We start from the raw sequence: 26,275 nt of genomic DNA, 5'->3' as shown, positions 1-26,275 counted from the left end.
GCTTTCTGAGAAGGGACCTGGGGCAGAAGAGCTGCTTGCTGCTCAGGCAAGCAGCACTAGGAACACACCTTCCATTCAGTACATTCCCTGGCTCGCTCCCCGGTGGAAGCAGCCAGAAGCCCTCTAACCAACATCCCTCCCCACCCTCTGTCCTTCTTGGCAAGCCTGGGAGAACAAAACACAGTGACCCTAATGCAAAAGGATGTAACACTTCATAGCCTGGAAGTACAACGTGGGTTTGGACAACACAGTGACGGGGCCAGGAAGCCTCCTCTGCAGGGCTGCGGGGGCACAGGAAAGGAGGCAACTGCACACATGCTTTTAGGGTATGCATACTTCTGCACTTGCACACAGACAAGTCAGGCACTTGGGGACACGTAGAGACTTTTAGTGATCTCAGGACAACCTACTGGCTTGCTCATTTTGACCACACAGAAAAGCTCTGCATTTGGATGCATCTTTCTTCCAGAAGAAATCCCCATGAGAGCATATGTGAGCTTCTTTTTTTATTTTTATTTTTTTAACATACAACTTCCTCTTGGCTGGATACCCAAAGTTGTAAGTTACACATTCTATTTCTAATATATACCTTAATCTGCTTTTCCATTTTGTGTCCATAAAATGTGAGGTTTTATGGTGCCAACAACATAGCTGGATTTCCCCCCCAACACCTTTAAATAAATAAGACACACTTAAATCGCAATTTATTCTTGTGTATATCCTGAGTGGAAAACAAAACCATTTCTCCATAGCAGAATGCATTCTCTGATTTCTGTATTAGAATGATTGAAGGTTTTTTTTCCCTATCCTTTGCCAGTTTTTCTGCTTCCAAAACTGAACACATTCAGTACTTCATGTCCAAGGTATCAAACTTAGGACTGCCTCTGGCTGTCAAAACAGTTTCAAGGGGTGGGTGGGTAGGTGTAGGGCCACTAACATGAAGAACTTATGGTCACCTATGGAAATGTATCAATTTCTTGCAAAGCATAATACAATTATACGGAACTAAGACAAACAATGCATGGTTTAATGCAACAGTTAAATAGCTGCATGCAATTTCAACGCAGTCCATAATGCAAACAAAAATGGGGATAAACAACTAAATTATGATTTTTAAAACTGACAACAGTCAGCAGAAACCTCTCTTGCTCAGTTACAGTGAGATTCGCCACAAACACCTAATGATCAAGCTAAAAGTATCCTTCTTGCAACAGACCCATTCTTGCATTTTACATCTCCCTGTACTTACAAGGAAATTCTTACATCAAATGACAACTGCTCCATTCACCTCCAGTAATAACATCATGAATCGAGCCAACTGTGTACAAACTGATGGTTGGGATGTTGCCCTTCAACATAAATATAGAGAAATTCTTAAGCAATTTCAGCATTAAAGTTGTACCATGCAAAATGCTGGTCAGTGAGCAGCAACTGAACCATACAGCATAGACATTTCTTCTGGACCACTTACATAGCACGTACAAGAAATTGAATGCTCTGTGAGGGCTGGATTTGTGCGGGCAGTTACAAACCAGTAAAAAGCCAGGAAAGCAGCAGCTCCGTGAAAGCGCTTCTTTCAAACAGGCACATGTCCTGCAAAGTAGCAACACTCTTGAAAACAGAAATTGGCCTTGGGCCAAAAGCATGATTTGCAAAATGAGAAAAAAGCTGCAGGACACCCTTCTGAGCAAGCACCGGCTGCACGAAGCCCAGAGCTGCTTGCAAGGGAACTCCACTGCAACCAGGAAACGGCGCTCCAACTTGTAAATGCAAGATAACCAAGTTCACCAGCATTTTTTCTGGCATAGTAAACACAGGCTCCTGTATTTTGGCTTATTTCCTGGATCAAAGAGAGGTAAAAGTCACAGCTCTACATTCATGTGCTGTACAGCTTCCTTGACAAACTCCCAGATTAACACTTCATTTCTGAGCGCTGCAAGTTTTGCTATACTCTGATATGTACAGTATTGCCAGAGCTCAGACCCAAAGGAAAAAAAGCATAATACAAAGTTTTCTTACACAATCTTATCAGCATTTCTCAAGAAGTTTAATTAAGACCACCAAGATTCAGCACGGTACTTCAGTGAAGCACCTCCGAGGTTCCAGCAGGGACCTCCCTGGGGACTGCTCGCCAGCAGTAGCCTGGCTACTGGCAGCAGGCTGAAAATCAGGAGCTGAGCATGAAATTCAAGCCCTGTTGAATTTCAGGTGGGTTTTTGAAAAAGATATATGTAGAGTAAAATGACGCCAGGAGATTTATTTTCACTTATCTAAATGAAGCTTAAAAAAGACTACAAAAAGTACAACACGTTTCTACAGGTGACAAACTGTCGCAGTTCTTCTGGCCACAGTCTACTGATTGGCTTTATTGAGCAAGGAACAAAAACAGATTACCTCAGCATTAGAGTTTACTGATGATTTACTAAATGGCAAACACATTACCTGCATTCCTCTGCTGTTCTCATTCATGGTATGCTTGATTGCAACACTGAAAACTAAGAGGCTATCTCAAAACACACCTAATATTCAGCATTGCTGGGTGTTAGCTTGCCAGGTAGTTTACTATATAAAAGAGCTTTGCCACCTTTGTAAGAACCAGAAGGTTTTCTGAGATTATAATGAATATAAATGATGTTTCTGTGACTATCACAACCCTGAGACCATTTAATAGTTGATGGATTGGTTGCTAAACAATGATTAAAAACTCTATGTTATTTTATGTTGCTTAACTTTATATTAAACTTTGTTATTTTCTATATTTGTTGAAACAAGAACCAGTTGATTTGGACCCAACATCTATTTTAAATTGCTGATACATACACTTGGTCTCCAAAAAATTAAGTGTAAGTCTGTAAAAGCAACAAAAAGAACAGCTCTTGATGAATTTAGGGCAGCTGTGTAGAAAAAGAAACCATGACCCGATTACCTAATTCTCACTAATTTTCCTGAAAGTGGGTACTCTGAGGTTAAGGTTAGCCTCAAATCTTCAGAGCAGTGTCAAGCTTTAAGTAGGACAGCATGCATAGATCTTTAGAATTTTTCAAATATTTTCTTTCCATTTGCAACATTCCTATATATGATAGACTGGCTACTTCTGAAGCTCTTCGTGTCACTACCTTTTCTTATTAAGGCTGAAGCCCAGCTCCTTATGTTGCCTAAAGAAACTCAGTTATTAAAGAAAGATGCTGTGGTCAGACGCTCCAGTTTAAAATATCATGCAATTATAGGATTTTACCTTCAGAAAATCCCAAGTCCCTGAAGAGAAACCACTTACCCTACCACTACCTCCAAACTTTGACATGTTATTAAAAAAAACATTACTAAAAATGTGAAAACAGTTAAAGACGATGTTTGCATTTACATTAGGCCTTTTTACATGACTTCACGCAAAAGCCAAAAGTCCAGCTGCCAAGCATTAAAGTGTAAAGAAACAAGCATTGGTAAAGTTAACATGGAATTATAGCCCACTGGATAGTTACAGAAGTAAGAGATTAAAATATTTCAATGCGTATGGCTATGCTACAGAAGTGAACATCTGCACGTCTTGTTCCCGTACCTCACTCCCATTCCTTGCAGCTGTCCCAGACCATGCCACTACCCTGCACGTCACCCCTAGGACTGTTGGAATGAAAGGATAGGACTTTCCTGCGTGCCCTTGGGTCTCACACAACACCCCTGCACATGCAAAAACATGTATTTGAGAGATGTGTGGATGTGGCACTTATGGACACTGTTGAGTGGTGGGCTTGGTAGTGTTAGGCGGTGGTTGGACTTGACGATCTTATGAGTCTTTTCCAACTGGAATGATTCTATGAAAACAGACAGACCGTGGCTTTGGTTGGCTCCATGTCAGCCTAGGCCTTTCCACGCTGAGGCTGTTGTAGTTCTGGGAACTAATTATTGATGTTATTTTCCTCTATAAGGAAAATATGCCATAATGCAGCTGCTGAATCACATGCAGCACTTAAGATGTTTTACTAGAGTTGGTAAGATGCTTCAATTGATACTTTTTTGTATGCAATTGCAGTAAGTAAATGGTGAGGAGAGACAAAGTTATTTCTTGCCTTACCTGTCTTAAATTAGCTCAGACTTGATCTTATTTCTTCTTCAAAGGCCCACGAAAAGCTCTGTTTCTTACAAGTCCACCTTCAGACTAAGAAATCACGTTCTTTGCTTTGACAACATAAAAGAGAAGGAAGCGCTCAGGAGAGTTTTCCCATAGCTGTGTGGAACAGGCATGTTACTGGAGAGGCTTAAACTTGGTGTGAAACTTAATATATTCTTATCATCAAAAATGTGAGGAAAAAATGATATGGAGAAAAGGGGTAAGCTGGCAGACATTTCCACCATGGAGAAAAGTGTGCAAGAGAGGAAATTCACTGTTCTGGACCAATTGACAGGGTGTCTATACCAGGGTTTTACTCTCAGACACAGGAAACTATCAACTACTGCACTATTACTTCTATTGGGGAACAGAATTTCCTCAGGCACACAAGAATATGAGCCTTACTTTTTTTATCCTTCTATTAAGAAAACAAACAAAAAAAATACACAACAAAACCACACAACAAGATCATCATCTGGTAAGTTATGTTCACCAACACACCATCCATCCTAGGAAGAGCAGACAGGAGAAGACAGATGACAGTCACAGGGCAGCACCAAGTAGTCTCTCCAAATACCAGAAATGCAGCATCTGCTGAAGCCTGTGGGTCGCTGTTGTAACATGCCAAGAATACTTGTTTTAATGGACTTCTCGGTCTGGGAGATATCTTGTGATCTATAAGCTTCTAGCACGGCATCAAGCTGGTTTTACGCAACCCTCTCCTCAGTTCTGATCAAAAGGTAAGGCTCAATTCATGACATTCCTCTGCCTCAGGAAGTGAAGAAAGATTGGCCCTTTCAAAGAAAACCCATCACTGCTTATCAAAAGTAAAATACGGCGTGCCAATATTTGTACTTTCATTTTTCTTAAGGACACATGAGGAAGACATCAGGAAATACTTTAGGATTTTGGGGTGGATGGGTGGAGTAGAGGAGGAGTAGCAGCATGGATTTCTTTCAGTCCACAGAATGTAGGTCAGCCCACTCTGATGGAAACACCCTGAACTTCTCTTCACATTCTTAGATGTATGCATCTCACAATTTTGCAGGCCAGGAAATCATGAATTTTAGTCATGGTCCTGCCCCTGATTTGTCAGGGGACCTTAATATTTGCTTCTCTCAGTTACTTATTTTAAAAACTGTGTCAAAATTTTGCTTGTCTTGCAAACTGTTAATAAGAAGCAATATTATATAAATGTTGAGCAGTGTAACTTCTATAAAGACTATGTCACAATGTAATAAATTAGAGAAGCTTGACTTCCTTATTTCCCAATAAAATACTATTTTGTGAAGTATGTGCAGGATTTATTTACTTCAAAATAAAAGAATTTGGAAAATGCCCTTCCTTCCCCATATAAGCTATTTTTAACTAGTAATAGATTTATATTTTACCCTGTGAAAGTATAACCTATTTTTAACCTCACATTTTCATGTAAAGTTTATGAACAAAATACTTTAGAACAGGAAATCAGAGACCATTTCCTGTTTTAACAAGGATAATCCCTTGACTGGTAGGCAGAAATATTCAGTCCTCTTTATTGTTAATTAGCACACTATTCATCCTATATTTCACAATTTAATGAAAGAAAGCAAGTTACTGGGAACATTATTAAGTTCAAACCGTCTTTCACCTTATTTATCCAGAACTCAATAAAACTGTTCAGTCACAGACTTGCAGCCTCCAGCTAGGTTCCTGCTATTAGTCTTAAATCACTTTTAGAGTTGCAATAACAGTAAGTTGCCAAACTCAAATACACATTCATCTACATCTGCTCGATAATTTGTCTTACTGGGCAGTCTGGAAGAATTTCAGTTATTTGACCAAAGCTTTAAGGTCTTTATTTTTTTTTTCCTGCTTACCACAGAATCAATACTTTCTAAATCTACAAATTACCATTTGAAAAAATGTATCTGGAAAAATGTTGAAGGGCCAGTGTTTTCTTTAAGGGAGAGTGAGATGGCCTCTAAAAAAAACACCTGCATGTCGGCAGGTTTTAAAAAGGTAATTATTGCTTCCATAGCGAATAGCTGAATCTCAAAATTTCCAGCCTTAACTATGAGGCACCTTTTCAGAAACTGATTTATTCAACTGAAGAGGCCAATCAGGCCACAACAACAACGACAACAAAAAAAATAGGGAGCATGAAACATCATTTCATTTCATCCCTGCATGGTGGAACAGCAGAAAGCTGCAAGTGACAACAGCAACACTAAGCAGCAGCCACCCACCCTAAAGGCTTAGTGATCCCTGGGTCTGGCAGCATCAAAGGGGTTTGGCAGCATCAACCTCTTCACGCAGCACGGCATCTAAAATATCATGAATGGGAGAAGTAAATATCTGGCTGCCCTCTCCAGTGCCCACTGCAGCACATCTTCTGCACAGGTATCATAATTAAAGTAGTAACCCTTAACACTGCTGTTTTAAGATGATAAACTGATTTTTGAGCTCTTCACATTTGATTGAAGCAGACACGTACAAGGCTGATTAACTGAATGAAGTCCTCCCAGAGGAGGGCCATAAAGATGATCAAGGGGGTGGAGCGCTTCTCCTACGTAGAAAGGCTGAGAAAGCTGGGGCTGTCCAGCCTACAGAAGAGAAAGCTCCAGGGGGACCTCATTTCAGCCTTTCAGTATTTGAAGGAGACTTATAAAAAAAGATGAAGAGCAATTCTTCGGTCAATTGGATAACAAGAGGATGATGGGGAATGGTTTTAAACTAAAAGAGGAGAGATTTAAATTAGAGGTTAGGAGGAAATTCTTCACTCAGAGGGCAGTGAGGCACTGGAACAGGTTGCCTAGAGAGGTTGTGGATGCCCTATCCCTGGAAACATTTAAGACCAAGCTGGATGGGGCCCTGGGCAACCTGATCTAGTGGGTGGTATCCCTGCCTATGGCAGGGAGGTTGGAACTAGATGATCTTTAAGGTCCCTTCCTACCCAAGCCATTCTATGACTTGAGTCTTAATCAAAGCCATTTACTCCCTCTGAATTGGCACAAGTACAAAACAGGCATGCTCACCAGCACAGCCAGTGCCATACGCTAGGATCAGGGAGAGCAGGCAAGGCTGCTCTCCCTGGAGAAGCACCATGGAGAAGCTGCCATGAGCTACATACTCTGGCCACCCGCTTCCTGCTTTACCCAGCAAGGCAGCCACAAATTGCTCAGACTTGCACTTGCCTATATTTCCAACACAAGTTCCCTGTTTCACGTCTGAAATTTTATGTAAAATCTAGGTAGTGGTCCAAAATTTCTGCTGCTTTCCATCCAAATTGTGTTTTCCCCTTTTAACTGGGAAGTACAATTAATAGCAAGCCTATGCAAATAAGCTAATATATGTTATTCAAAGAAGCCCTATCTCCATATAGAATATCAGTCTCTTGATATTTTTCCTTTCTTAAATGATGCAGTTTTATCCATTCTCACCTGGATTCACAGACTGTAAAGCAGAGACAAAGGGAATGAAACAGAATACATGACCACGCTCATAGTTAGGTCTTACTGGAACAAACAGCAAGGATCTTAATGACTCCCAGAGTTTCTGATGGCCTCGAGCAAACTGCCTTCACAGAGGTGCCCCCTTTGGCTGCATGCGTGGCACAGGTGATTCTAATTTTATTTGCTTCACTAATGCCATCTGCAACCTTAAGACAGCTGCGCTGAGTTCATTACATACTGCTTCACAGGTCTGATAAGGGCAAGACATTAACTACCATGTTGAAGAAAACTGTTTCAGAGCATAATGAGTTGTCTTTGCTCCGGCATCACTTAAACTTGTCCACACTAGCCAGGCACTACCTTTGATGAAGGAATCAATACTGCCTGAGCTGACGTGTCAATTGAGCTAATCTTAACTGAAAACAACTGCTACTGTACTTCAGATCTACACAGACTGGTTTAAGAAAATCCTGTCCAACAACTCTGATCTGCTGTACCTCCCACTGAACAGCATGGCTGACTGCATCCTTCGCCCCTTTAGATGCAAAACAAAGGAGGCTAGGTAAAATCACCATATCAAGGGATGGGAGGCTATAAAAATGAAATTTCAGAGCTCTTCTGAATTCAGGGTATCACTTTCAGGCTGTGGTGAAACATGAAAGTCACTTTCCCTATGTGTAAATAAGTGTCTGTTTTAAGGAACCTATTCAAATAAACTAGTTTAAGTTAACAGTACCACATGCTTATTAAGTTCAAAAGCTTGAACTCAGTTTTACATTTGTAGGGATATACTTGAAAATACCTTTGAAAAAGATAACAAAGGAAACATCATTGATATAAGAAATACACACAGGTCATTCTTGCTACTAAAAAGTTAATTTTCAAGTTTATAGAGCCAAGTTTAAACATTTGCATAATAAAATTCTCCTCTGACAAGGCTTAAAGTATTGTAAGATTGAAAAATATATATGTGAACACTGAATACAAAGAATTACAATAGTTGTGAATTGTAGTGGAGGCTGTACTTGGAAAAAATTCATCTACTCTAAGTACTAAATAGCTTACCAAATCATGGGCTGTATTTTATTCTGTGGTATTTTGTCTGATGGTTTCATTCTGTCCCAAAACAACAAGCACTCCTCCAACTATTCAGTTTGCTGAAATAATATACATGCCTACACAACATTTTGGTTTCCTTCTCAACTAAAACCAAAACAAGAAGTTCTTCAGTTCTGCTAACTTTACAAATGCTGGCACTTCAGTGTGCTGAATGCTGGCTAGTGTGAAGGAAGCTGCGATAAAGCCGTAATTTAATTTTGCCAGTACGACCAGCAACGGGATCCAGTCTTTCAATCAGAAAAGGTAATACATTGCACTATATTACACTGTAGGTTCAGTAATGCATAGTAGGAAACAAAAAGAGCAGTCAAGAGAAGCATGAACTACACAGAATTTAAGTGTCTTGCCTTTCAAAAGTTACAGAGATGATAATACATTTTTAAAACCAGCTAAACTCTACTGTCTGTTCTCCCTTAGTCATCAGGGAGGCATGTCACTACTCTCCTGTAACTACGTCCCCCAATTACTCCGATGACTTCTTCCTGGACGGATCTTAGATCATGTCATTGTTTCAGATAATATTTTTGGAATATCTTCAAGTCTTTCTTCCTCAGAGTGCCCTTTTCCAGTTCTCCATATATGTCCAGGATGCATCTTCATGTCATTTCACAGGTATCTCCTCCCATTGGTATAACTCTCAATTTAACTTCTTTCCCTCTCTAGCCAACCTCACCCTTCCAATCCTCTCCCGTCTTCTGTTCCCATCTTCTCACTACAAAGGGCCATGATCATCCTTCATTCTTAACTGTCTCTTGGTCCATACACATGGGATGCTTTCAGAGGCTCTTTTGATTATAATCTACAACCCTTCCCTCGTCCCTTCAGCTAAATCATTCACTTAGGCCTATTTTTGCCTCATCTACAGTGATCCTTTCTGGCCAACCCAATACAGCCACAACCACATCATGCAAGTAACATGGGTAGATTTGCTGCTATTGTACTATCCATCTCTCAGCCTCTGGCTTTTAAACATACTGAACTTATGTTGACTGTTCTCACCTTGACTTTTCACCACTGATCTTATTTGTGTGCTCACCCCTTGCCCTGCTACCCCTACCCTGAATAATTCATCAGCCTTCCACCAAGCATAACATCATTCAGTATTTCCACATGTGCACGCCTGGCCACTGTTCAGAATGATGCGCCTTGTGTAATTCAGAAGACCCCTCCTCCTCTTCCCCAGGAGGAATTACACCTACCATAATGAATGCAAAGGCATATCACCTAATGAAGAGCCCACAGGCTTTTCTATTCATGCTAATACTTTTCAATTGAGACCTACACAATTGCTAACCTGTTTCCCACCTGAGTTTAACTTTTCTTTCCTGTTACTTCTTCCACTCTTGTTACAGTTATCTCAAAACCGGCCTGCAAAGTCTAAGGGCTGCTAGTATTTTTTACAGCTGGCTTTAGAGCACTGCTATAATACAGCAACAATGCAACACTACAGACAGGTGCAAATGCCGCATCACCAGGAAAATACTTGGACTCGGAGAGGTCAGAATGCTGAATAGGGCACTACCCCCTTGAAAACCATATAAAAATGTACTATAAGCCAAATGCTTTACAAGGCAGATATAAATCTCGCAACTCTCCTGTTTTTGAAGAATCACCCTATGCTACGCAGATTGTCAGGAAGAGGCAGGCAAACCACCAATAATTATTCAGCTATCTCACTGGAGAGCCTGAGAGCGTGCTCAGGCCTCATGTACCACTGGGAAACTTTAATTTCCCTTTGGTGGACCTGGACTCCAGCTTGTGTTCAAAGGACACCTTCAAAACACATATACCTCTTCAGCTCTTAACCACTATAAAAGAAGAAAGTCATTCAATGGGGAACAATATTTTCCTTCTCAATGTATTCATAAAAGGGTCTCTTCCCCCTCACAATATTCAGGTAATATTTTAGCAGGACAGTCTTGGCTCTCACCCACCAGTGCATTAGGGCTTCATCATTTCCATAAACTGATTTAAAACCCCTCTGTTTTGTCCCAGGAATTACTTCCCAAAGGGTATAGTTTCAGAAGTGGTTCCAGAGACTTGAAGTGCTTTCTTTATGAGGAGAAATAACAAATAATATTTCTGTAAAAGACTATACTTTCTTCAGAAACATTGGTATCTGAAGGACATCAGTTCACTAGAAGATTTTGGGAGCTGGTGTGGATCCAAAGACTCCTTCACTGGGAACTTGTCTGTGATTTTAAGCCATTAGAACAAAAGTGCATCTCTGGAAGAGGCTAATACATATTTTAAAATCACACTGTGAATCAAATAAAGCTAAATTATTTGCACCGGTGATTTGCTAAATGTCACTTCAGAAATGCGAAAGAAGGTGAGTTTTACTTCTAAGACCAGCCTGCATTCCTGCACATCACTCGGAAGAGAACAACGGAAACGTGACTGAATGTGAGAAAGTACCAAAGTGCAATGTGTGGGGGTGGGGAGAAACACACATACTACAAAAATGTAGTAATTCTCCACCCAAGCATTGCTAGTGAATGACCTCACTGGTTTCCTACATGTACTCCAGCAGCCTTCCTGCCATCACTGTGTTGAGCCAAGCAATGATGTCAACAGTCCACCTGTGAGAGTGATGTAGCCCTCTCGGTCAGGGTCACAGAGAACTCGGATAAAAGCTGTGCCAGTGTTAATTAAATGCACCTCTTGTTTCACTGCTGATTTCCTCTGATAAGGTTCAGCTCATTTTTCCTGGAAAGACTTCCATGCTGAAAGGGAACCAGAGCCAACTATAATACAAAACAAATATTACTTAGAGAATATGAAGACAACGCACTAAATATTTAGTTAAAAAAAAAAAAAAAACAAAGTCTGACAGTTCTAGGAAAAATACAAATCTAAATAATTTACACATGCTAATGATGAGACTAAACTACAAATGCTAGTTACTGCAGATAGCTTATTTTTCAGCAGTACTTAACTCTTCTGTTTTAATGCTCCTCCCAATTCAACTGGAGCAGATTTCTAACAATCTACTTTACCACTGATAAGTTCTGACAGGTTAGAATGAGAGGAGCTTATCCAGGAAAAACATGCTATGAGAACGGAGTTCAACTTTTAATTAGCATCAGAATTACCATTACAACTTTAACAGACACATCGCCCAATAGCATGTGTTGTGCCATCAGAAGGACCTCGGTTGTAAAAAGACTCCAAACAGCTTAGCTATTAAGGATCCTTTTCCACTAACACAATTATCCTGCAAATAATGAAAGGGAAAAAAAATATATATATATGTATTTCTATAAAAAGATCTACCCCCACTGTCATGACTGGATGCTTTCACCGTATGCTGTCACCAGGATTTCTGTCATTTTTTTTACTTTGTTGCTCTAGACATTTTCAGATAGCTTTATTAGTGAAAGAACTTGCAAAGGAAGACTCTCAGTATAGTAACCTTACATGAAAAATATTCCTTCTTGGAATTCCTATTAAGTCTTAAGACTTAATTGTTGACAGTAATACACACAAACAAAATCCTGAGCTGACAAAATAGAATCCTACTTTTGAGAGCACTTTCCTATTACAAGAGTGTGTTTCCTGAAAATCACAAGCATCAATTCTGAAAGGTGACAAGTGGACCTCTTCCCATACTTTTAATTATAGAGAAAGAATTGTATCACAAAGGTGTTAGGAACATATTCATATTCATTCAGATTTGTAGCAACTGTAATAGTTCCAAGGAATGTTCTGTCCCACATTCCTTATCATTAGCAGTATTTTCCAAGTAATTAATGATCACTTGCTGTCTACTTAGTTTTTTATCTCTTGGGGATCTTATGTCTATACAGCACCTTACCCTAAAAACTCTTCTAAAACACATAATATTAAAAATATACTATCTACCCTGTTCCTGGTGTGGGAAAAGATCCATGGCTATACTACCTCTCACTAAAGTCAGGATAACTAACTTGGACATATTTTTTAAAATTTCCTTCAGCTGGAAATCATATTTATATGTACATATAAAATGTCCTTCATAAGAACCATATTTTTGGTTCTAGGTGGCAAACCAAAGATGTGAGGTATGCCTTGAAATCATTTGGTCTATACTGCTCCTATGGACAGTTCATATAGATTTACGAGGCTGAACCACAGTTAGTTTGTGTTGAGGAGGGTAGTGTGACTCATTCAGAAAGCTTAGCCCAAGAACATTTCACTCCAGCATCCTACAGAATAGCTCCCTCATGGATTTGAAGCAGTTGCTGCCCATTCTTCATATTTACTCCTTCTCACAACTTTATGACACACAATTTCCAGTTCAATCTTGAATCTAGGCCATGAAGGAGATACTAGAACTTCTGACAAACTGTATTCTGTCACCAGTGATTGAGTCTTACACAATTTAAACACACAGCTGTGCTGGACTTCTGGTGGATTCTCATCATGTAGTCACACAGAAGGAAAGCACATCCCCATGTCCAGTGAGTTAAAGTGACACAGTTTCCTGAACTCCAGGAACTCTCCTGGTCAGAAAGTACTTCCTTCCTTGTTTCAAACACTTGATTGTTTCAGAGGGAATTCAAAACAATAGATTAGAAACTTTCAGCCTTTCCTAAGTGTACTGCTACACAAGGAAATCAGGCCGTGCTCTGGGAAGATGAGATAACATTGGGAGAGGACTCTTATCCGGAAATGCAATAGCTTTTGCATCCCTTCTCTAGGACCATCCCATGAATCAGCTACATATAAGTAATAATTCATACTCTAAGATGTCAGATGCAGTTCAACTATTGTTTGAAATAAGATGTGCATGGTTAGCAAAGGGCACGAGCAGTAACTTCTCAGATACTTTCATAAACCATATCGGAGGACAAAATAGTAGGAGCTTCCTAATCTGAAGTCCATACTTTAAAGGAACAGTTAGAAAAAATGGATAATTGCCATTTTTAACACTTTAAACAGTGTTAAATGTTTTTAACATTGTTTACATCTCTAAAAAGGAGAAAGAAGGTGCTACTACTGCAGTTACAAACCAACGCCTTTCGCGCTAGTTTTAAAGAACAGGCAGAGAGGCTCCTAATAGCTGGGAATGGATTGGGCTCATCAGATCCTACAGAAAAGCATTCTTTTAATCAAACACTTTTTCCCAACATAATTCCTTTCATCTATATATGCTATGGAAGAAAGATGTAACATTTACAATACCATCTTCCTAGGGAAGATACAGGGAAGCCAGTTGATGAGATTTTTTTAATTTTTCTTTTTAGCAAAGCTTTCAACACCGCCTCTCACAGTATCCTTCTGGACAAAACAACCAACACACAGCTAGACAAATACGTAATAAAACAGTCAAACAATTGGTTGACAGGTTGAGCTCAAAGGGTAAATGGGCTTACATCAGACTGACAGCCAGTCAATAATGGGGTTCCATAGGGCTCCATTTTGGGGCCAATTTTCTTTAACGTTTTCAGAAATGACTTGGATGCAGGACTAGAAGGTATACTAAGTAAGTTTGCAAATGATACTAGATTAGGAGGAGCTGCTGACTCCCCTCGAGGGCAGAGAGGCCTTGCAGAGATATTTTGATAGATCAGAGTGCTGGCAATCACTGACTACGAAATTTAACAAGAGCAAGTGCCTGCACCTGGGACAGGACAACCCTGGCTATACATACAGACTGTGGGATGAGAGACTGGAGAGTAGCCACGTGGAAAGGGATCTGGGGGAGCTCTGCACGATGGCAAAATAAACATGAGTTATCAGTGTGCCCTGACAGCCAAAAGGGCCAAATATGTCCTGGGGTGCATCAAGCACGGTGTTGCTAGCTGGTTGAGAAAAGTGACTGTCCTGCTCTACTCTGCACTGGCATGGCCTCACTTCAAGTATTTTGTGCAGTTTTGGGTGCCATAATTAAGCAGTATGTAAAACTATTACAGTATCCAAAGGCGGGATATGAAGATGGTGAAGGGTCTACAGGGCAAGACATATGAGGAGCAGCTGAGATCCCTTGGTTTGCTCAGCCCCGAGCAGAGCAGGCTGAGGGGAGGCCTCATGGCAGCCTGCAGCTCCCTCACGAGGGGAGCGGAGGGGCAGGCGCTGAGCTCTGCTCTCTGGGGACAGCGACAGGACCCGAGGGAACGGCATGGAGTTGGGACAGGGGAGGGTCAGGCTGGGGGTTAGGGAAAGGGTTAGGGAAAGGCTCTGCACCCAGAGGGTGTTTGGGCACTGGGTCAGGCTCCCCGGGGCAGTGGTCATGGCACTACGCCTGACAGTGTTCAGGAAGCATTTGATCAGTGCTCTCTGACATAGTTTGATTTTTGTCTGGTCTTGTGTATGGCCAGGAGTTGGACTCAATGATCCTTGTGGGTTCCTTCCAACATAGAACATACCAAGATCAAGTACAGTTATTTAAAGGCTGCAAATTGAATAATCAAAGGTAACAGATATGTAAATATATATATATATATATTTTTTTTTTTCAGGATTAGGGTGCCTATGTACCTCAGACTCAAAAACATCAGAAACAGGAACAATGGGAAGAGTCATTGTCTCAGACCCTTTAGTCAGAGCTTTTGTATATTATTTTTTCCTAATTCTCTTTTCTTATCAACGCAGAGCTACACAACAGGGGAGGATAAAATTATTATTAAAAAAATGAGGACTCACCTGGTTCTATACATTTTTAGTGACAAAGGGGAAATGCACTTCCCTATCAAGTCAGATCAGAAGTAGGGGAGTAATCAAGTTGAACGCTCTACACTCACCGTTCCTACCAGAGGGTAGATGAATCCAGCTCCAATACTGGCTCGCACATCACTAATTGGTAAAATGAAACCAGTGGGAACACCCTTCCTCTCAGGCTGATGGGAGATGGATAGGTGAGTTTTTGCCATGCAGATGGGAAGATTTCCAAATCCCTAACAGAAAATGGAAAAAAAAATGAGAGAAAAATGCTTTTAAGATTGCAGAAAACATAGAACACATTTTTACTTTGTAATCAGCATTTCTATAAATCCTAAAATCTATAAGCAACAACTAATCTCAGTTCCTTTACATCTAATATTTCAGAAATGGACAGAATACTGTATTTTACACACTACTGTCTTTCAGCTCAGGCCAATACCTCCAAAGAGACTTGCCTGTAGTCATATACAGCTATCTGAGTGGATTCTCACTCTGCAGCTAGGTACAAAAGGTGCCTATACAAGAGTTAGTGTGTGCTATTTTCAGAAAAGGGTGCACAACAAGTACCACACTGAACAAGAAACCTACATTACTCAATACAATTCCAGAAGGGCACGTCTCTCTAGACAATACTTCCCTCTGGGACTTAGCGACCTAGTTAGATAACCTAGACTGGGATTCATAGCAAACTCTCTAAGAGTATCAACATCTTCTCAAGGGTGAAAACAAATGGCTCATAATGCTCACTTTGTTTTTAATCAGGATAAAAAGCATAAGGTGATGACAGCCACTTATGACAGTGCAGCAACTAATCAAAAAGTAGGAAAAAATCATGGAAAGGCCATCCGGAGCTTTCCCAACACTTTGTCTCCCAGGTTATCAATTAGCTTTGGGTCAGACACCTTCCACTCTTCTGTTCAATGCCTTAACAAACAGGGATGCAATTCTCAAGGCCAGGAGGAGAGGCAGCACTGCAGGGAATTGACTCTATAGCCCAGTGCTGACAACAATCCTTTAATGACTTTGTGAAAATATTTCCTAATACTGCTAACACTTAGACTAAAAGTGGATTAGAGAATCACAGTGGGAAAAGATAAAGAAATGGATTATTCTGCTTCAAGTAGACTAAGTAAGCTTCTTTTCCATCTAGAAAATCAAGTTCATTCTCATGAGATTTACATTATAGAGAAGACGGCTATACTTCTGCTTGTCTGACCAATTTGCTGAAGCATGCTCAGGAATTTTTCCATGACACATCATCCATAGTTTCTATTTTCTGACAGAATGGCTCCAGCCATGTTTACTTCCAGAAGCTGTTACGTTTACAGAAATACATTCACCTCTCCGCATGGTTTCAAAACTGTTTTCAAGCTGTAACAAAGCCCACTCCTGTATGTTTTAGGAACAGCGACCTATTTCACCTTCTAGCATTTATAATCCCTTGAAAATAACATGAAGGAAAGCAAACAATTTCACAAGTGTTTAGTAACAAAGCTCCCAAACGTGTAACTGTGCACAGGTCTTTTGTGATGGCAAACTCATTTTTGAAGGAACAAATGAACGTTCATATGCTCGTTCACCAGCAACTACTTTTGCAGATGTGCAGTTGTCACATTTAAAGCAGTAAGCCTAAATTACCACTCTGCACAGAAAGTGCATGATTTCATCAGCAACCTCAGAATGATTCCAACCATCATCCACATCTCACATAGATATGTATGAAAGTTATAGGAAGGTAACTTTCAAGGTGAAAACCATTTTGTTCAGTCTCTTCTAATCCATAGGAATCCATACTGACCACAGTTCAACATCATGGGTAAGCTCATGCCTTTTAGCAAGGCTAGTCTAAACTCTCCAATTTGAGGATCTTTTTACCACCTCAGGTCTCCCGAGACTCTCAGCTAACAGGTAACCAACAACATAATTCACTGTTGATCTTACCTGCCGGGTGTAACGATCAATTTGTGACTGTGCAGCAGGAGACAATTCTATATCTTGAGCTCCATACACCTTCTGAGCAATGATCCTTATTTTTTCAACAATAGGAAGCTGCAGAGACAGAGAAACAATACAAGTATGAACACAAGCCAAGAGAAACTTGGATCTTATTTGCTGAGTGAGAAATCTGAATCTCTCATTTAGATTCATCCTTCTTAAACAGGCTTGCTAACAAGCAAAGGGCACTCATGATGGATATGATGCTCAGCTACAGGTACATGAATTAGAACCATGATGTCAGCTACTCCATTATGTAGAAACTGCACTATTTGTGCATTACAGAGTAAGCAGCATGAAGTCACTAAACTCAGTTCCAAATGCTATGAGTATCCACATCACATTATTAATCTCAAATTGAATGTGTGTTTTACAGCTTCCACTTGAAGGCAGATTCAGACTTTCACATTTAGGCCATTGGAAATCCTTTCACAGATTTTCAGCATACAGCTTTTTGTGGAGAGGTCATGCGTTTACTTTTTGTGCCATCATTTCTTTAGGGTAAATTCTCATTCCTTTTGTTTTGCATGGCCTTGAAGACAACAGTTATGACCCCCTATAGCCTATTCTAAACAAACCAACCTCTTCTGCTTCTTTCAGTGTGAACAGGATGATGAGGGATGGACCATACCTCTCTGCCCTAGTTCAGCTACTTCAGTGCTGACCACAGATGGCCAGAGATGCATGTGATACCCCAGGGGACACCTCACCTGTAATTTGTACTTGAGCATATTTAAGTCACAACACATGCAGAAGAAATGCTGAACAAAGAGACATCGCTTGGGAACGAAGACTTGGTAATCTCAAGTAAGTAATATACAAAAGTCACCAGAACACAAAAATGAACAAGGGCACGTAGTTGGTATGTCTGTAACAGACTACCCAGTGCACTTATAGGAAGTTCCACAGCTAATTATATTTTTGCAATGCCTATCTAGAAGTAATGCCTTTTTTTTTCCTGGCAAAAAAATGCATCAGTTAAGGGACCCATGTCAAGCTGACCTTTTTCTTTTTGTAGTTATGATTAAATTTTAGAAAAATGAAATTTTAAAGTAGTCTGCCTTTACAGTAATGAAGAACTGCAGTAACAGAGACATCACAAGACAAGAAGCTTGCCGGGCTTTCAAACAGCCTAAATATAATACAGCTAAAAGCTACTAAGTCTCAAATAGAATCCCTCCCTTACATAAGAAATTTCAGAGAGTGGTTTAAAGATGTACCACAAGACACCTTCTGAACATGCTGACTACATGATTATTGCACCTTAATTGGGTGGAATGATGTCATGTTCCTGACTTCAGGCTTTTTAAATGAATCCAAGCAGGGCAATAAAATCTAATGAGGATTAGAGATAACACATTGCGAATATCCTGGATATAATTCCTGGCAGCATTAACCTGAGTAGAATACCTCAGTGACATGGATAGCCATCAAAAGATGAAAACTCCTCCAGGTTGATTATTAAGTACATTCATGCCCACTGCAGTCTAGAGTGCAGTGGAAGAAATGCAAAACACATTTGTTAAGTTTGCCCTTTGGGTGCTGTTTGCTAGTAGAAACGGCCAAAGCAAAGGCAAGAGGAATTCCCCTCCTCGTTACCAGTATGCCAACATCAAAGCTAACAGCTTTCTGCTTAAATCTCAGTAAACGCATTGAGATGGAGATGCTCATTTAGATTCAATTTGCATTTGCCTCAAAATATTTCAAACTAATTTGACAGCAGCATAATTACTATGTCCTCAGCCTCCTTCCAGCAACTATAACCATAGTTTCCAAACAGACTGCAGCAGGTTTCTGGCTAGCATCACCACAGACTGCTTTAACAAAGGCAGGGGCACCCTGTCTCCCAGGATCTGCTACGTTTCTTGCATGACTGAATCTGTGCTGGACAGTGGGACGGTATCCTACAGATTTATTTTTTTTAAAAAACATCATATTTTTGGAAAATTTTCAAGCCAGTAACCACGCCTCAAATTTTGCAAATTTAACCTCAAAAGAATCACCAGTTGGAAAGCAGATGCAAGAGCGTGACTGGCAAACAACACTGTTTTCCTGAGACCACCACATGCACATGTCAACTGGGTGAGGCAAGCACATGATGTTATAAAGTTTGAGCCTATTTAACCTCACAATGCATGTGGATGAGACTTGGCTGAGCACAACCCAGACAGAAAGCAGCAGGGGGGCACACATTAACACAGCCCATGTATGTGCACACTGTTGGAATATGCTTCCTTCCTGAAGTTTCAGAAGTAAGCTGAAGAGTCCACTGCACTGTGCTAAGGATCCACCTGCTTCCTAGTATTTAGTGGGATCTTCAAGGGATCGTCTATTTAGAATCACAGTGTAAGAACATTTTGAGCTAAAAAGTTTCCTGTGTGTCAGTTAGCAAGCAATATTGCTGGAAAATTTAATTTAAATTTAACCTATAGAAGTATTCTCAAAAAAAAAAAAAAAAAAAAAAAAAAGCCATGTACTAGATTATATGAGAAATACAAATTAATTTCAGGTGAAAATAGCATAATGGTACTTATTAGAAAATAAGTCCTTGTAATTCAACAGGGTTTTTACGCATTTGACAAAGTAAAACTCTGGATGTTTACAGGACACTTGTAGGAACAATTCTATGTTGTTTTTATCTGGTCTTTGTGGGCAAGTTTAGCTTTAAGTTTTCAACAAATCTGTTGATTAATCAGCACTTTACTGTGGAAATACTTTCACTGATGGTAACAGGGATCCACCATATGTAGCAATGTTTCACAGTGCTAACTCATATGGAAAAGAGTTTAGCTGAATTCAAAGGAGCTGAAAAGTAATTTAGTACCTAAATAAATATTTTAAGCAGGATTTCTACTCCAGCTGATACCAAGCTTCTAAAAAAATCTTGTGAGTTACCTAGATGTACCTTAAACACCTTGGCAGAATATCTGCCAGCAGAAGCCACATCTCTCAGGCATTTAGAAAAAAATAAGTCTTTCTGTATCTGTCATGTATTTCATCCAAGAATTTCCTACAATAGCCCAGGGCATTCCTGAACTAGTTGTTCATTCACACTGTGGAGTTTCCTTCCTTGGAGATCTCCAAAAGCCATCTGGACATGATCCTGGACAGCCTGCTCCAGCAGGGAGGTTGGACCAAATGACTGCCAGAGGTCCCTTCCAACCCCAGACAGTCTGTGATTCCCACTCTCCAAGTGCAATGCACCACCTTCAGCAGCACTGATGCAACTATTTACAAGTCCTCATTAAAACCTTCTCAATGAAAGAAGAACAAAAAGTCCTGCCTGGATGGTGTGTGTAGAACTGCACCCTTACAAGCACCAACCTAACCCCACAGCACCTCTGCTAATTGACCTGCTATGGTGACAATGATATTTAAACAATGTGCAGACAACTCAAGTGTCAAAAGTATGTAAGATTTAGGATCAGCAATAAAAGCTGTTCCTGTTTCATTTCCTTTAAGGAAGGTTATGAATGTTATGCAACTAAGCACATTTAAGTAGAGGACAGGTGACAGCTACACAACAAGCAACATGAATTTAGACAAAAACTGACTTTTATAGATAGCAACTATGTATTAGTACTAATGCTGATGGAATTGTGGCTTCTCCAGAGAATTCTTTTCAAATTCACTTTTAACTTCTCGAGAAAACAGTGGTATGAAATGCTCAAGGTAAATGTATACTGAATGTAAGAATGTGCTACAGGGCCATACTGCACGAGTATCTGCTGACAGCTAAGTAGCTTTGGTGTTGCTTTGAGAAACAGCTGATCATCCAGCCCTACTAGAGGCAATATGCATTTCTGAAATCTTGCACATGCAGAGCTACCAAAGCCATATGCTCCTTCTGAGACAAGCACAAACACACATGCTTGTTGAGGCTGCCAAGCACCCACACCATAAACAGGATTAACTCCCAGCTAAAGCCTAACAAGTGCTACAGCAAAGGCGCACAAACTGCTTTCACAAGAACACTATCTGCATAGCAGTCCATTTCAATATTTGATAGAGAACAATCAAACCAAGAAACTAGCCGTAATAAAGAGGAGAACCTGTCATTCTCTAGACTGAGCTGACTATCCAAGATGAAATCACACCAGTATCGTCATTCAGCCATACTGCTGCTTTCAGGCCGCCTCCCTTGCAAGACATGACATTAGTACAAATTAATGCTGTCTATACACAGTCTTCAATCTTCCAAAACTATCATCAACATACTTTTTACTACAAGGTAATATACTAAGCTTTAATTTATGCTACCTTTTACTAACACTGCTTTTACTCTCTCTCTCAAGTCAGAACAGCAGCTTGAAGATTATCATTTTTCCAAGTGGAGCTTGACGAGGATTTCCAAGGACAGCAGGCCAACTTACATGGCCCCTCCTTGCTCCTCCCTCACTCTGCTGCTCACACTCACCCTTGTGGCAGTGCAACCGAGAGGGCAGCACCACTGTTTGTGCAGCTGCACATACCAGAGAAAGTGATCCAGGCTAAAACATAACACAAGAACAAAAAATCGCTATCTTAACCTAAATCAGTTTGCAGATCCAGTTTACTATAAGGACAAATAGTGAAAGAGATGGTTTAAACATCATCACTGCAGAAAGAAACAGTCAAAGCACTGGAAACCGATCACTGAAACATATTGGCACAGAGAGTACACTGGGGCAGGGATGCTCTGCTAGGGATGGGATTCTTGATATTGGTCTTTTCAAAAGTCGGTACTATGTGAAATGAGACATTCACGTTACCAGGGACCTGGCTAGGGACTGTGCCTGGGATTCCCATCTTTGCACACACATCTGGGCATTTGACTTTATGACTATAAGCTCTTTGGTTACTGAAGAAAGGAGTTCGCCTTCTTAACCGCCCAGAGCCAATCTCAGAGATTGCTAAAAACAACTCCTGGTCCTTCCTTCCCTCCTTTTTATTAAATACTCCTGCTGACTCCTCCCTACCAAGACAGGGCCCAACAGAAAATGTCTCTGAAAAGCCAACAGCTGTAAGTCTGTAGTCAGTCTTCATTCTGTGAAGTCCCAACAAATGGCACAGCTACTACGAGAAGCACTGGTGTTAGCTAGCTTAAATTGAATACATGAATTCAGTCAGCGTACCCGTCTGAAAGGATCTCTTCACAGTTATGACAAATATTAAATTTACACTAATTTATTACCTCAGAAAACTTAAGATTTGCTGAAAAACATGCAGTTAACCAGAGAATATGGAAAAGCCACTCACTGAACCATCACTTGCATTGCACACTGGATACTTCAAGCTCTTTAAACATTTGTTTCAGTCCCACTGCCTATAATATTGCCACTACTTCATTTATGTGATCACCAGCCTCTGGATTTGTCATAACAGAAATTCTTAAAATAGTTTAAAAGTCAAGGCAGTGGCACTTTAAAAAAAAAAAAAAAAAAAAAAAAAAGTTATGCATTCCCTGAAAGCAATAATAAAGAACTAGTGCTTTCACTTAGCACTGGTTGACTAAGTGGAACAGTATGCAGACATCACTCATTCCTCTTCTTGGGAACATGGCCAAATGAAAACATATGATGGGAGTATGGCTGAAGGTGCTGTGCGGGGTGACAGAGTGCAGTGCTAAAACAATAGCTGACTCTGCACATTCAAACTCCTACTTCTAGCTTTTCCCTTGGATAAAATAAAAACACATTTATTAAAGTATCTGTATATTCTGGTTCCAGAAGATCTGTGGCTGACAGAAGGATTCCCAAGTCTCTAGCACTCTTCTTCCTTTGTTGGCACAGGACGAGATTTTGTTTTTTAATTTGCGGAAAAGCATATTCAGTCAAGTTAAACAGTTTGTGAATCAACACCTAAGCCTGTGGCCTTAGAGATTTATATTCCATTTCCCCAGCTTTGAAATCCCAGCTGTGCTGGGAAGAATATTGCTTCATGAGAAGAATAGGAAAATAATAAAAACAAACATAAAAGTGCAGTGCTGTCACAGGCCTACACACACCAAAAAGAGATGGAGTGGAACAAAGATAGCTTCCAACTCCAGAACATCCCATTCAGTGAAAAAAAGTGTCCAGACTCCACCAAAATCCCTTTGATGGGAGCGGGAGGAGAGGCTGGTACAGCCCCGTGGGATTCTTCTTTAATGTGGCTTCACTGCTAAACGCTCGCTAGCAGTGGGGTGGGGGAAGTAGTTTAAATACTAGCGTATCCTAGAGGTAAGCACGGCCGGCATTTCAAGATGGGAGATGATCTTCATTGCCTGTTAGGAAAAGTTTCTGTAAAGGAGCATATATAATTTTATTTATTTATACTACTCCAATAGTGCTTAAGGACGTCACTGAGTGTCTATACCTTGCTGAACTGTGCCTTATGTAGGACTTAACAAAAGAAGTTATTTGCCTCCAAGGCAAAAGAACGGAAGTATATTGGGCCAATGAGACAGAAGACACGTGATGAATGGTTTCCACAGCCTAGGTTATCAGTGGAGGGAGAAGAAAATCTCACCACTTCTTAATTACACTGGAATTAAAAAGGTGACCAATTTACCAATGAAGAGAAACATCTTCTGCCTTGGATCTTTTTCCTGGAGCTCAGTGTCCTCAAAGGCAGGCCCTATGAGCTCCTCTTGACTGCCCTCCTCTTAAGGCCACTGTCCTTTCCCTGGCTATATGTACAACCTGGTTCATCCTTGTTTTTGGAGACTGCTGGCAGTGGATGGAAGAGAAGCTAATGCACACAGAGCTCTGTTTTGGTGCTTCCCTTAGCCTCCTCTAGTCCATCTCTAACAGCTGAAGCTACAACTGGAAGAAATGAGCACACACCACACTGCCATAGCACAACATAGGCAGGGGCAGCCAAAACTGGAGGCTGAGATGCTCAAGATGTGTGCTAGTTATTTCTATGCTCCCAGCAAGGGAAGGAAAATACTGGTGCTGAAGCTGTTGACTGCTTGAATGCCTCCCCAGAAGTGCTGCTTAGCCTCACATTCCCCATGGATGGCTTCAGATTGACAAAGCTCCCCTTTGTTCTGCAGGCTGGACAGGCTATTCACTGCACTCAGCCAAAATATTTGTGTAATCAACTTCCACAGTACAACCTGGAATTATTTTCACTTGTCATGATATTACTTACAGACAGAGCACTAGCAAAAATAGATAAACTTGGAAGACTGGAACAACCCCTTCTCCTCCCTCCCCTTCATTACCTTTACACTCTTCAACTTAGTTTTCCAACACAGCATAAATCAGTGACTTGAGGTGCTTCAATCATATTTTGCCATGTTTTTTTAAAAGGACAATGCTAAGTTACTGACTGGCCAGATTTGCTGATCCTGCCTCATGTCATTTGCCTGTCCTTCTCCTCTTTTATCTCCTGGAGTGTTTGCCGACCACGTTCCTTGTAGGCAGGGATAACGCATCTCAAAAACCCAGTGCCTGCCTTCATTCAGACCTATGGTCAATACCCCCTGGTTGAGGAGAGCTGCTGCAGTCATCAGAGAGTTTAACAAAGGAGGAAACAGAAGAGACCCCAAGCATTCCCCTCCCAAAAACAGAGAAGTCTCACTTCTGTGAAGGAAGGAAGGCTCCCCACCAGGCATGCACCAGTGGGGAATATAGCTTACCTCCCCCACCACACCAAGAACAAGCACTAACGCTAGAGAAATTTGGGAATGGGATGCGTATGTTTCCATCCTCTCCTATCCTCCCCACAGTTATCTAAACTCACTTCTAATGGGTCAGTCAACTTTGAGTAATAGCTTTCTGCTGCAGCTTAAAGACCCATACTTCAAGAAAAGTGAACCCAGAAAGGAAGTCAACAGTGATAAGAGAGTTGATATTTTGATATTTTCCATATGTAGCAAGAATATATATATATGTTTTAAAAAAGCACAAATTATTTCACAGAGTTCAGGAGGCCTTTAAAACAAACCCATCCTCCAAACGCTAAAGAGAAACAGTTGGCAAGAAACTGATTCAACAATAAAATAAGGGGTTAGTTTACACTGGAGGCAAAAATTCATATTAAAACCACACATTGCTGCAGAACTTATTACAACTACTGCTAATAATTGTTTAAACTATATTATAAACTCTGAAGCCTATCATATAAAAATCTCATCCTTGGTCATGAACAACCCCTCCCTCCTCACCCCCAATTCCTAATACTGCAAGCATTTCATAGCATACTGTATCTGTTTATGTCCTTTTCTTATACTTTCATAGTGACAACAGAGCAGGGGTTACTTGTCAGAGGCTGCTTTTTGACACCGTTACATATATATGCTCCCCAAATAATACATGCAGTATTCTTTTGAGTACCCTCAAAGTATGCTTGAAGCTTATTCTGTTCTCATTTCAGCTCTTGAAAAATATTTGTTCACCTAATACCAAATGTCAAATGAACCCTTGCTAAAATCAAAAAGTATTAAAAAAAAGTACAAACATCGACTAGTAAGATAAAAACAAAAGCTTGACTGCTTAGAGAAATAAAGAAAATGTGAAAAATAATCTAAAAGTGGGACAGCACTGTGTCATGTAGAGACACCTCAGGAAGTTTAAAACAGACCAACTGAGATGTTTCAGGGAATATAAGCAGACAAGCACAGTCCTCTAATTAGACTAGCTCACTGTGATACTCAACAGGACCACTTAGTTGAGCCCGAATCCTGAACTGGTACAACTGTGTTGTGTCCACTGTCCAGAATCGCTCATTCAGCACATGCTTGGATATTACTTGACAACATGGAACAAATGTATAAACATATCTCAGGATTCAGAAAAAAAAAAAGTGAAAAGGCTGATCCTCAGCTTTTTACTTGTATTTGACAGACAGAAGAAAAAAAAAAAAGCACCTTTCTCGTTCTTCTCACATGATATGCACTTGTAAACACCTTTCAGCCTTTGTTTTCAGATACATTTGGAAATTACAAAAAGCACTGCAAATAGATATATGTCACCTGGAAAAAATCCAAAGAGTACCCAGTTGTCCTGGG

At 40.3% G+C, this 26,275-nt stretch overlaps 1 protein-coding gene across 6 annotated transcripts in view; it reads right to left on the bottom strand.

The window, feature by feature from the left end:
• The window catches only part of MTHFD1L (methylenetetrahydrofolate dehydrogenase (NADP+ dependent) 1 like), a 153,660-nt gene that overhangs the window by 36,491 nt on the left and 90,894 nt on the right, over positions 1–26,275 (bottom strand). For all 6 annotated transcript variants that reach the window (XM_027454366.3, XM_072035909.1, XM_038177027.2 and 3 more), the window contains 2 exons: positions 17,245–17,352; positions 15,384–15,536 (listed from right to left, as the gene is read on the bottom strand). In XM_027454366.3, coding sequence (XP_027310167.2) covers positions 15,384–15,536; positions 17,245–17,352 — 261 coding nt within the window. The remainder of the gene's footprint in view (positions 1–15,383; positions 15,537–17,244; positions 17,353–26,275) is intronic.

The sequence above is a fragment of the Anas platyrhynchos genome, chromosome 3 (genome assembly GCF_047663525.1).
Source record: "Anas platyrhynchos isolate ZD024472 breed Pekin duck chromosome 3, IASCAAS_PekinDuck_T2T, whole genome shotgun sequence".
Taxonomy (NCBI): domain Eukaryota; kingdom Metazoa; phylum Chordata; class Aves; order Anseriformes; family Anatidae; genus Anas; species Anas platyrhynchos.
This window is presented reverse-complemented; position numbering and strand designations above follow the sequence as displayed.